At 40.0% G+C, this 12,683-nt stretch overlaps 1 protein-coding gene across 1 annotated transcript; it reads right to left on the minus strand.

The window, feature by feature from the left end:
- Positions 1-471: 471 nt before the first annotated feature.
- Positions 472-4,591, minus strand: hykk.2 (hydroxylysine kinase, tandem duplicate 2). Its single transcript, XM_084011217.1, has 5 exons — positions 4,480-4,591; positions 2,913-3,221; positions 1,619-1,761; positions 1,110-1,290; positions 472-1,016 (listed from the first exon to the last, which is right to left on the minus strand). The coding sequence occupies exons 2-5, from the start codon at positions 3,214-3,216 to the stop codon at positions 562-564; spliced, it is 1,083 nt and encodes a 360-aa protein (XP_083867343.1). The 5' UTR covers positions 3,217-3,221; positions 4,480-4,591; the 3' UTR covers positions 472-561.
- Positions 4,592-12,683: the final 8,092 nt, after the last annotated feature.

Below are 12,683 nucleotides of genomic sequence, written 5' to 3' on the forward strand. Positions count from 1 at the left end.
GGGGAAAAAATGCTCTAAAATTGTAAAAAAAACAACATAGAAAACGGATTTCATAGGGCCTTAAATAATAGCCGGATGCATTACATATACTGTATGTTAAGTGGGATGACAAATAAGTAAGCAGATATGCTTAGTTGGAGATGGCTTTTGGTATTTTGCAGTTGAGGTGGCTATCCTGTGGACTTTGTCTTGTAAGTGTGGCTCTACTTCAAAAAATAGTGAGGATCACTGCTCTAGCCTAAAGTACCAGGTACATTTCATTTCTGCTGACTCACAATGGAGGATCAATAGCCAGAGAAAGAAGACCATTCAACTTCCCATCCAACGAAAAAGCTAATCGAAGGGAAGAAGGGCAAGTCATCAAGAAACAAAGTGACCGTGGATGAGGGACACTGTTTGGTTTCCAAAGGAACTCTGGATAATGAGGTTCCAGAGGCTTGCCTGCAGTTACCTATCACCAAAGAGGCCACTAGAAGCAGTACAACTTTAAAATTATGCTTTATTTTGGTCAAAAGGTTTAGTGGAATCACCCCATGGGCACAGAAGTTTGTGAATGGTTTCCTACCAAGTTTCGCACTTTCCGTCACTGAATCGAGCAGCGCTCTGAAACCACACATTCTCCACCTGCTCCTTCCCGAGCTCCCACAGTTGATGGAGAATTTTGACGCCCTTCCTGGCTGTAATCATCAGATACTCTGTGTTTTCTGGTTGCAGCGTCACAGCATGACGAGCTAAAACCAACGACTGGCAGAAGCGAGACAGCACGAGCACATAGAGAGAATCCTTCTCTGCCTCATTGAGGGGAATGACACTCTCCCAGCCGGCGATGACAGGTCCACCCACCTCTACGGGTTTAGGGTGCTCGATCATCATGTACATGACAACGATGGCTAGCTCGTGGATGTAGTAGCCACTGTTCATGTCCCCGAAGTCAAGGATGCCAGAAATCTTGTGGCCGTTTCTCTCATCAGGTTGTACAAGTATGTTGAGGTCATTGAAGTCACCATGGTTAATGCCTGAGAAAAAGAATAAACAAAATCCCATTTATGGGAACCAAAATACTTTATTAGCTCCCTGATCAAATGTTTAAAGGTAAATATGATACTCACAATTGCGGAAATTGGAGCGTTTAGGGACCACGGAGGTCTTGTACTGATGAATGACCGACTTCACAACCTCATCAAGAGGATCTCCATCCAAAACATGGTAGTATTCTTCTAGAAGTGGAATATTTGTTAGACTCCAAATGAACTTCCCTCTCTGCAGCACGCTGAGATGAGGGTGTTCCATCTGAGAAAAAATACAAATAATAATAAGAAGAAGAAGTAGAAGGCAAAGGTAAAAGGATGATTAGTAAACATTGCTATCTGATTCTGAAATAATACAATCATGGCTGACAATGAAGCAGTATAATGATAATGTGGGTATTCCATTCATGTCTTAAGAACTCAAATTCAAAACAACCACAATCTCATAAAATAAATTAAAAGTTTTGAAACGAGACAAGAAACTTTCACATTCTGCAGCAGTCCATTCAATGTGTTCAATTCAGATTTGAAGTTCTTATGAAACAATGTCAATGATCTAACATTTTCACAGGGATGTTAACATGCTATACCTCTTGCAGGACTTTGTCCATTCTGGCTGCTGTTTTTCCGATTTCATACAGCAGCTGTGGTGTTAAAGGAACCTTGGAAACAGTGATTCCAGGCAAATAAGTCAGCAGCCGCACCATGTACTTCTGACATCCATAGCCACAATCTGCCAAAGGGAAAGACAGGAGCAGTGTTAAAACCAGTCCCCTCGCTCGTAGCCCTCGTAAAGCAAGACCTGTATGTTGTGACCTTGCTCACACTCATCATAACTAGAGAGTATTAATATAATAGAAAAGATTTAAGCTGCAAATGTGATATTTTGCATTGGTTGAGTTTTGCATTTAAAATTGTATTTCCTACAGCATAACCAAACACTTCTCTCTCACCCAAACAGTGTCTCATGCATGCATACTGATGATGTATGACTTGGAGAATCCTATAGATTTCTACTGCCTATATGCCTGCAGGTAGTACAGTAATAAGTACAAACATGAATCAGGGATGGGTGAATATCATCACATTGCTGTATATGGGTAGCATTTTTACAAATACATGAATTTATTCTTGTGCACTGGTAGTTGTTGAAGTACGTACTACAGTACTATATCTTCCTACAGGATCCAATTCACAACACTCACACTGAGATATAGGGCACTATATGGTCAGGCCCCTGCTTATCTTTCCGATTTCATAGAGGTATAGGGATAGAGCATTCACAACTGTTGGAACAAGCTGTAGAATGCTCTACCCATCCCTATTTGGTTGGCTGATACTGTGGACATCTTTAAAGTACACCTGAAGACCCACTTATTTAAGCTGGCATTTGGGTAGACTGTCTTTAATTGCTTGTGTGTATATCTGCGCATGTATGCCATATTTCTGTATTTTTAGCTGTATTCTTTGCACTGTTTTCACTTTGTTTATTGTGAAGCACTTTGTGATTTATTTTATCTGTGAATATAAAAACATGTAAAATACATTTTACTTACTAAGTTACTAACTAAATTGTACTTATATCCTCATATGTGTGTGCTGGAGTGAAGTGGAGTTAATCATGCTTATTGTAAAAACAAAGGTTGAGCCTGAGAACATTCCCTAAAACAGTCCCAAAGGGTTTTTTGGTCTCATCTGAAGAATGTGGGAAAGAAGTCATACAGGAAAAATGGCATAACATTTACTTGCAGTAGTGCATGCTAAGTTGTGTCTATAGTTTCTGGAATTTAAATGATCCTATGCCTCCTACACCTCCAGGGTTTACACACATCCTAGACTGCTCTAATTTCTCAGGTCTGACCTGCAGTGTGACTGGTCTCATACCTATTTCTTCCAGACTCATGAGCTGTCCTGAAGTGGTGGGCCGGGCTGTTTGGGTAGGAAGTCCATTCTGGTGCAGGACCGACATGGCGTACGTCTGCATCTCAATCAGAGAGGGGTTTTTACTGTCTTCTGCGTTCATTATCTTCAGGATGTACTCGCCACCCTCGGTGGCTGCCACGTAGAAGTTCTGGTCATCGTAGCTTGGCAGAGAGCGGATTTCTGATGCCGTCAGCTTGAATAGCCTCTTCACCATCTCAGCCACCTCAGGAGGGCTTAAGTTGGGCTTGGCATGCTTCACTGACATTATTGCTGAATGAACACAACATGCTATAACCAAAAGGGGATTTTGCATGCAGAAAACAAAAGCATCTTATAACCTACGGTAAATTTGAATTACATTTAGACACATGTATTTTATTTTATATAACAACACACTGTATGTAATTTTCTGAATATTTTCCTTTTCATAGCTATTGTTGTGTGTATTTCCTAATAGTTCTGAAGCGATTAGTAAATAAGGCAAATTGACAAATCAACAATTAAATTAAATAAAGGATTCCATGCCTCGAAAGTAATTTATTGAATCACAATTACATGGATTTGCAGTTTTCCTTGTTTACGATGTAATTTGTTTGCCTTTAAATATGTTATCTAGAGTTTTGGGAACTTGTGATGGCTATTTGTCCCCTTATTTTAAAAACAATTTATACCCTAAACAACGCAACAACAATGCATTTATGTTCAACTTCATTAAGTCTATTAAAACCACTAAATGTGTTTTTTCCACATGCAAATAGGTCCGTGTACGTTGCGGCCATCCGACTTTCGTTTTGAAGTCGACAATCGGAAAACGAATAACAAGTCGTTTCCCGTTTTTCGCTTCAAAATAAAAGAACGAAAAACGGAAAATGACTCGTATCCCGTTATTCGTTTTAAAATCGGAGAACGAGAAACGGAAAACGACTCTGTGTTCATGAATGGGAATCGGGGATGAAATAAAAGTGCCATTTTCCATTCCAGATTTTGCCGTACGTCTTTTTTAATGACCCGGAAGGTGCAGAGTTATGCCGCGAAAACACTTGATCTGATCCGAAGACAAATTTCAATGTATTTATCTGAATATTCAGATATAAATTTTGTGTGGCGCCACAAGACATCCCACTTGACCTCCTGGCTGTTATACTATCTGAATAGTCATATAAAGACATTGACATTTCGTTCTTTTATTTTGAAACGAAAAACGGGAAACGACTCGTTATCCGTTCTGCGAATGTCGACTTTAAAGCGAAAGTCGCGTTGCCGCAACATATACAGACCGTACGCGGACCCAAATATTTCCAGAGTTTTCTATGCGTTTTCTTTGGCCAATAAGTATGTGCATCAAGGTCCGTCATCAAAAATGCGTAGACACACGTCACACACAAAGTGTTTTCAAATAAAGTCAACGTGTTGACTGCACTGACTCGGTTTAGTCAGTGCAGTCAACACGTTGCATGAGCTAACGATATGCTAGCTAACGTTACATTAAATAACAGCCATAGTGGCTTAAACGTGTCGGTTAACCTACCTCGGGGTAGTAAAGATACCAGTGGAATGAGAGTAACGGGTTCGTTTGGGATGAACTGCACCTCGCATGTCAAGGAGATGAGCGAGCAGGCGGAGCAGCAGGAGGCGGAGCAGCAGGAGGCGTCTCCAGAAACTTGTCTCCAGTCGGACAGTTTCCATCGGCCTTCGAAGATTTGACAGGAAGTCATAGAAAAAGTTACATCCTGTTGGACGAGATCTGTAGGCTATCTGTAGTTTGCGACCCTATTCGCATTTATTTATATTTGTTCATAAATGTCTGTGGAAAACAGAATCAGAATAATTTAGTAATCCCTCAGGAAATTGTACAGCTGCAGTTGCTTTATAAGAGTCAGGAAAGAAAGAGCCAAATAAGTATACAATTTTAAAGTATAAAATAATGCCAATGAATATAAGTAATGTATAACCATAATATGTTATATGTATATAAAACCCTATACGGTATAGTAGTGTATCTCCTGTTGAGGTAGCAGTATCATATAGTACACATATGTTGGGTTTGACAGTTATACTGTATTAAATGTGTATCTGGCTTTTTTTTTCTGCCTCTTAGAGCACACTATAGGCTAATTGCTCGTTTTGATAATCTCTATATAGGCTACATACCCTTATTTATTGTCTTTATTATGATTATTATTATTATTATTATTATCAACCATATATGAGATATGTTTGTTAACAGATTTAACTTTAATTGCACAACATGAAACAGCCCACGATCTAGCGTTAAATATTAGACTCACACAGGAAATTCACATTTTCTACTAAACGTGATGTTTGTTGTCAAAACTAAGAGCCAATCAGCTCTTAGATGAGGCAAGAGCCAGGCGTTTCCCATCATGCCCTGGGTCTTGCAGTCGGTTGAGAGCAACTGCGGCGCCTGGCTCTAAAAACTGCGGCCGCCTTGATCTCGTGAGATTATCGTGGCCCCCAAATGTATTATTTTGTCAATACATTTGAATTCTAACATTTATTATACCAGCCAATATTTGTATCTGAACTAATTGTGAAATATATATATATATATATATATATATATATATATATATATATATATATATATATATATATATATATATATAAAATCCCAAAACACATCTGAAGTAATTTATTCCAAATAAGCATCCAAACTTGCGGAAGTCGAGAACAGCCATGGATTTATTTTTATTTTTATGCACTGTTATCTCGTGATAATGACTTATCATTTCGTTTTCTTGAGATAACAAATTAATTCTTTAGTTATCTCAGCATTATGAAGATCGTCATGATAATTAATAATGTGTTCATCTTGACTTCAAACGAATGCGCTGCCACAAACGGCTTCCGTAGCCACTGGCTGTAGCTGTAGCCTACCGTTAAGTTACCCCTTACGTTAGTTTGGTTACTTGACTGTGTTTGTTTAGGAGCTACCGGTTAGCAGATGAGAGGCTGAGCAGCAACCTATTGTTATGTCAAAGCAAGTGACTAATAACAGCAGTAACAGCAATGCTGTACTTTTCACCCTTTCACTAACCGGTAATGCAGCTTGAGATGGTGGAACCTTTTTTTTCTGAATGAAAACAATTATCTAATAAAATCACCAAAGTCAGCATTCATTTTTTCAATTCAAAAGGGAAAGAGAAAAATGATCAGCACAACGTACTGAGATGTAATTCACATCTGTTCAAGGTTGAGCCTTCAATTCTAATATGATGCTGGACAATTTAATGAAAAATAATGTATTATATTTTTGAATTGGTATTTTTTGAGTCAAATCTGAATCTGTTACGTAACTAGTAACATTTCTCTGTCAGATGAATGTATTAGTGCTTTACTGTACTTCTACTTCAAATTTCAAGTAGTACACAGCTGCATATTTTAAAAGTGCTTTCGGGCCTTTTGTAAGGTATTTTGTTGTACAATGAGTTTCAATAGTAACATAATTAAAATGTGTTCATTTAACATAATAATGAAGCTAGTTGGCCTTTCAGTTGGGGCCCCCAGGGTATGTGATGAAGTCTGCTATTGATTTTTCCTCCCATGAACCAGTGTTTTTGATTGTGAGGGCGTGACTTGGATGTCTAATGCACCTATGGCATAATGGCATGTTGCCCAGGAGTCAAAGAGCCGTGTTGTGTGTGAAGTAGCCGTTTTCGAGGAAGTACAGTCACACAGCCACAGTATTCTCAACATTCCCCCTTCTTTTAGCTGTGCTTTTGGGTCGCCACCTTAGGCTTATAACAAAAAAAACAATTGAACTTAACAAAAAGGAATTGTGCTTTGTAGCAGCTAAATAAACCAGTTCTACATTTGGATGGATTATCCACACTTAAGCAATTAATACTATGTGTTTGCACGTGTGTCATTTGAGCATGTGGATGTTTTTCATCTTGAGCAGATGTTTGCCTCTGGTTAGGAGTGTGTGTGCTTGCATTGATGTTAATTTTCTTATCACAGTTCCCACATGGCGCCGAGTGCTTGTACAGCTGGGGACTGAGGTGCAGTGGTCAAAAAGGCGTCGGCAGTCTTCTTACACCACCTGCCACAAAACATTCCCACAAAGCTGACGGGAAAGGCACGGGAAAAATGTCTGCTAGTCTACCAATAATGGAGCTGCTTTTGATTTTTGCCCAACACGTGGAGTCAGCCCATTGAAACTGTGAGGTTGTGAATTCCATGGTACTGCATGTCACACAGCTAGTCCTTATATAATGGGTACACAGGTATCCGTAGTGAACAATAAAGGGCCACACAAGCAAGTATAGGGCACAAAAACGTACCAGGCTCTTTTACACATATCAACATGCCATAAACTCCATTGAACTAGTTGCTAATGTTTCATAATTCTACACATAATCAACTATTTACAGGAAAAGCAAGTTTATTTCTCTTTTCCCTCATTTATTTGTAAACACTTTAAGTCTTCTACTCTCCTATACTGTGGAGCTCAAGCCATGCGGTTTTGCCTCGGCTGCCAATTCAGTGTCTGGTTTGGTGGCATGGTGTTCAGGCCTTTCCTGTCCTTCTATTCCTGGATGAATGTTATTATCTTCCGGAGATTGACTGATTGCAAGGGCAAGGTGTTGGTTGATGCGAGCCTCTTGAGGACCTTATTGTTGCGCCTGGTGTATCGGCCTTTGCTTGAGGTTAGTCTCTTCCACCTATACATCACTGGACTTGGGCAATAAATGTTTATCTTATCTTCTCCTAGCCTTGTGAAACCATATTCATGAGAGAGAGAGAGAGAGAGAGAGAGAGAGAGAGAGAGAGAGAGAATGAAAGGTCAGTGTGATCACTTATTAACATGTATCAGTCTTGTAAGGTCTGGGTAAACATCTGCTCGGCAGAGATTTAGCATTCATGAACAACAGAAATGCTATGTGATACCTGCGAAAGCTAAATTATTCATTTTTAAAACATGCCAGGTAATAAAATGACTTACCAATGATTACTGAAATATATGTCTCTAGGGGCTGTCTCATGAATTGATCACCTCTGGCTTTTTTAATATTTAGAGACTGGAGGCATTTTTTCTGGCTTTTTTAATTAACAGTATGGATTGGAAATGAAATAAAAACCTACAGACTCTGTCGTTAAAAAACTACAGAAACATTCTTTACAAATTGTAACATGGAACGCTTTGATATTAACGATGTATCTTCAGAGGCTGAAAACAGAGTTGATTGAATTGAATGATTTATCACATGGGTGTTTTAATAACCTGAACCCACCAAAAAAACAAGATCAGATTTGAATTATTGATTTTATCTTATGAGTTAAACCTGAGGGCTGGATGGTAAAAATGACAGCTTCCAGAGAATTTTCAAATTGTATCTAACTTTTAAAATGTACCTGATACCATCACCCTTGACTTCTGCAGCCTAGAAGCCTTCAAACTTACTGCTAGTGAGGTGTTGGTATGAATAATTCAAACAATTCCACTCAAATAAGGCAAGTAAGTTTCAAAGTCCCTGGTTCACCCCAAAAAGCTCCCCAGTACACAAAATGCTGACTACCAAGCAGTTACGCAGTCCAATGGAGCAATGCCACTATGGGTAATACTCCCCTCAAATAACGAGCACACAATCACCCACAGACAATTTGCATAAGCAATCAGGACGTGCCTACACAAACACATGTTTGTGTAGATCACTGTATGCCATCCTTTTTCTCTTCAGCTATCAGCAGTTAGCTCATGCTCGTCATGTCCCCGTATCGGCTTCCTCTGCAGATGCAGAGGTTTACGGTAATATCTCACAGCCCGGCTCCCCCAGTCCAGGTGGGTCTAATCTTGTCCCCTCTTCATCTGGCAGTGTGTCGAGGCATACTGGCAGCAGGCATTAAAGACGAGAGCCCCAGTTGTAGGTCTGGTAAGCTACCCTGACGTACCCCGGGTGATCTCCTGGGAGCTACAATCGCCACAGAGGGACTCTTCAAATGAATCACTCAATGCTTTTAACATCTGAATGGGAAGACATCGCAGCTCAGTTTCCACCTGCCCCTAACAACAGGACCGAGCACCCATGCTTCCAGCCGCCTTGCCGCTCCACCCCACCATCTTGGCTCAATTGCACATCTGCTACTCCCTCATCAATCTCTCAATCTCACACAAACCAACCAAATGCTGAACATAATATTTTTAGGTGATCAAAATGATACAAATGGGACCATGATTGACAATTGTCAATCATGGTCCCATTTGTAACATTTTGTCCCACTTTGATTGTCAATCAATTGTGCTGAGTTTCGGTCAAGGGCCATGTGTAAATCCATTCACGTAATCAGACAGATGATTGAACTGCCACCTCTACAGTTTTTCCCTTTGCAGATATACCAGCAATCCAACACCATGTCTACTCTCTGGATTAGTGTGAGACGGTTTAAGAGTAGATTTTACAGCCTCTGGCCCAAACTTATCTCTGAGTTACACTGATTTTACAACAGCTAAGGGGTGTTGTACATAATACAATTATTATGTATACCAAGGTTTCATAAAATAAACAGTAAAATAATAAATGCAAAAACAGTTGCTAAGTAAGTAGAAAGCATGCTGAAACAGGGTAATTGTCTATATTCATCAGGATATAGACATTATTTGTGCAATTGTTGAAGTAGTGTGAAAACAGCAAATGATGATCTTGGGTTTTTGTATAGTTTTGTTTTTTTCAAAAGTCTTCTCCTCTTGTGTCATGTCTGTCCCAGTCCGATTAGTTTCACCCGTCCCTCGTTTTCACATTCCATAACTGCCGTATTTAGTCTGTGTTTCCCAGTTTTCCCAGTGCTGTGTATTTCTACTTTATCCCCTGTTATCAGTCTTTTTGAGTTCCCTGTTTTCCTGTTCACTATTTGTTTCTTGCCTGCAAGTTACTGCCTGCCAGAAGGCTTTCAGATGCAAGTTTTTTCCCCCATATAAACCCAAATGCTTTTCAAATTTCCTTTCCTTCCTCATTCGTATTTGCGTTCTGCTATCCGCAGACCGTGACGGCGCACCACATAGTCCGTTTACCAGTCCCTGTGTTTCACACTACTTTAACCTGAACCAAACCATGTCCCTAAACCTTACCACTGAGGGGGAAATATCAACAGAAGGGAAACATTATTGGATGATCGCCTGAAAAAAAAACTCATGACAATGTCCAGTTGCCAATGTTAATGGACCATACTGTGGTTTGCAATGAGTTGGGGACTGAAGTGTTTCACATTTTGTAATTATTGAATGGTCAGGAGTTGTCTCTGTGTGAGTTTGGGTGTTGTCCTGATTATTCTGTAATGTTGTGATGTGAGTTGTAGTTGTTGCATTGTCACGATGGAAAGTCTGTTTTATGGACCTCGGGAAGAACAGCTGCTGCTATGTTGTAGCTAATAGCGATCCTAATAAACCAAACTAAAGTAGAGTACCAGGCTTATTTGGATACCCATTAATGTGCTCATTTCGTTCAATGCGCCAGACATAAATTACCTGTATTGGTCAGGCACATTTAGTGAATTAAAGCGATGTTGAAAACCATTTCCCTGTGGCTTTTAGGAACTGGCAAGTGACCCATATCACCACAAATATGAGTTACAATTCGCATTGTGCGTCTCTTGCCAAATGAAAGTGACGGGAGGTGGGCACGTGTCAAGTTGCACCTGCTGACTATTAATGGCTGATGATTATGTATTAACATGAGCAGGGGCGCCGCTAGGGATTTTGGGCCCCATGAAAAGAATCTTTACAGGGCCCCCCAACACAGGCGAAATTTTTTGATGCTATTTTACATACAATCTGTGGCGCTGTGTGACACCGCCGGTGCGCTACCTGCAGCTGATCCAGTGGACTGAACCATTTTACGTAAATAGAGGGGGGGAAGGGGGGGCCTGCAGGCGTTGATGTTTCCAAAACAAATAAAGTTATTGTTACCAGGACATGGAAAACAAAACATTTGTGATTATATGTTAATAACTTAGTGTGATTATTATTTCTGTATTATAATTTCATCATTATTAGGGGCCTCTCTGGGCCCCCCTCAATCATGGGCCCCTAGAATCCGTCTCCTTTACCCCCCCTTTTCGGCGCCCCTGAACATGAGGCTGCTCCAACAGAAAATCGTCTGTGGGGGGAAATTCGGAACGTGAAACAATCTGGCTGTCGTGACTGTGTGTTTTGTTGTTTTGGTTTCCGGGGATTTTGTAGTCATTCCTTTTTTTAACTGCATTTGGGTCCATACCTCCTTCATTCATAGTACATCCTTCACACTGGCAAAGCCTTGAACCTTTTTCCTCTCTGTAAGACTGACCTTGTGAGTGGCCAAGACCAAAAGTGAGGAGGCAGAGGCACAATGTAAAGTAAACCCAAATGGGTGCCCCAGCACAGCCCTTTATAGTCCCCACCTGTGGGTGCTACCAAAAACAGGGGTGCTTGAATATAACCCATATTATAATATGTGTGCACATATTGTGCCTATGCAATTTATTTCCCCGGCTGCACAGATCATTAATTAATCATCTGCTGCATATAGATACCAGAAGTTGTCAATGAATGAGCAATCATCTCTATCTCTCTCTCTCTCTCTCTCTCTCTCTCTCTCTCTCTCTCTCTCTCTCTCTCTCTCTCTCTCTTCCCCCCACAAGGCTTTATTGGCATGACATTTGAAATGTGTTGGCAAAGGACAATCACAAACAATGCATAACATAAATAAACAATAAAGACGTTAATGTTGCAGCTTGTAAAGGTCTATTTTTAAAATGCTGCTGAGTAGTTTAAGCTATAATAATAATACATCATCATTCATTAGTTGATTATATTTTGTTGTAGAAATCTGAAAGTAAAGGTGTCAGATAAATGTAGCACAGTAAAAAGTACAATATTTCCCTCTGAGATGTAGTGGAGTAGAAGTATAAGCATTAAGCTAAGTCCTCATGGCCTGTTAACAACCCTGCACTGGGCGCCATACCCTCAATTATGCCGCACTTTAAGCCTTAATATCCTTTAAACAGGTGCGTTGTATTAAAATCAACCACCCATGTTGTCATGATGGGAGAAATTAGCCATAGAGCCATTTTATTTTCAGGCTGTTAATGATTATTTATGCTGTAAAGTTGGGTTTTTTAACATGGGGATTGACTCGCCTATGGAGACAGCCTCGAACTAACCATTTGAGGAACTGCAGTTTTTGGCAATTTGGTGGCCAGCACATTAACGCAACTATATTTTTCAATCAGGATATAAGTAAGCCAGCACCAATTATCAATTGACCTTTCACTAAGTCCGTCATATCCTCGCATCAGACAGGTCCAACAATCTGGCTGCGCTCCACAGACATCATTTCCTTCATTTTAAGATGAAACGTAATACTGATACTCGTTACCCGGAGAGGTTGGAAGGTTACATTACATTTCTACATAAAAATCTCTGATGCTTACATAAGTCCATCATTATCTAGTATTATCACTTCTATGCTACTGAAGCTATACTAAATGTATACACACACAGTTAGCTTCCATATTTATATTATTAAACTGCTTTCACTTTTGAACGCATATTGTAGACCCATCTGTATGCTTCTCTTCAAAAATCGCTTTTTCGTTTCCCCCAAAATGAGATGAGATTTATGCAGGAAATGCAGTTAGTGACAGTGTGGGCTTCAGGGTAGCTATAGCTCAGTAGCAGTGAGAGAGGGGGGCTTAGCGAAAGGTCAATTTACTGCAAAAAAAACAACAACATAGAAG

Source organism: Eutrigla gurnardus (assembly GCF_963514095.1).
Source record: "Eutrigla gurnardus genome assembly, chromosome: 6".
NCBI lineage: Eukaryota > Metazoa > Chordata > Actinopteri > Perciformes > Triglidae > Eutrigla > Eutrigla gurnardus.

Excerpts from the sequence above, each read along its gene's own strand:
- hykk.2 (XM_084011217.1), bottom strand. The coding sequence starts at position 3,216 with ATGTCAGTGAAGCATGCCAAGCCCAACTTAAGCCCTCCTGAGGTGGCT. Across the intron at positions 1,762-2,912 it reads CATGAGTCTGGAAGAAATAG|ATTGTGGCTATGGATGTCAG; the intron begins GTATGAGACCAG and ends TCCCTTTGGCAG. Across the intron at positions 1,017-1,109 it reads ACGCTCCAATTTCCGCAATT|GCATTAACCATGGTGACTTC; the intron begins GTGAGTATCATA and ends TCTTTTTCTCAG.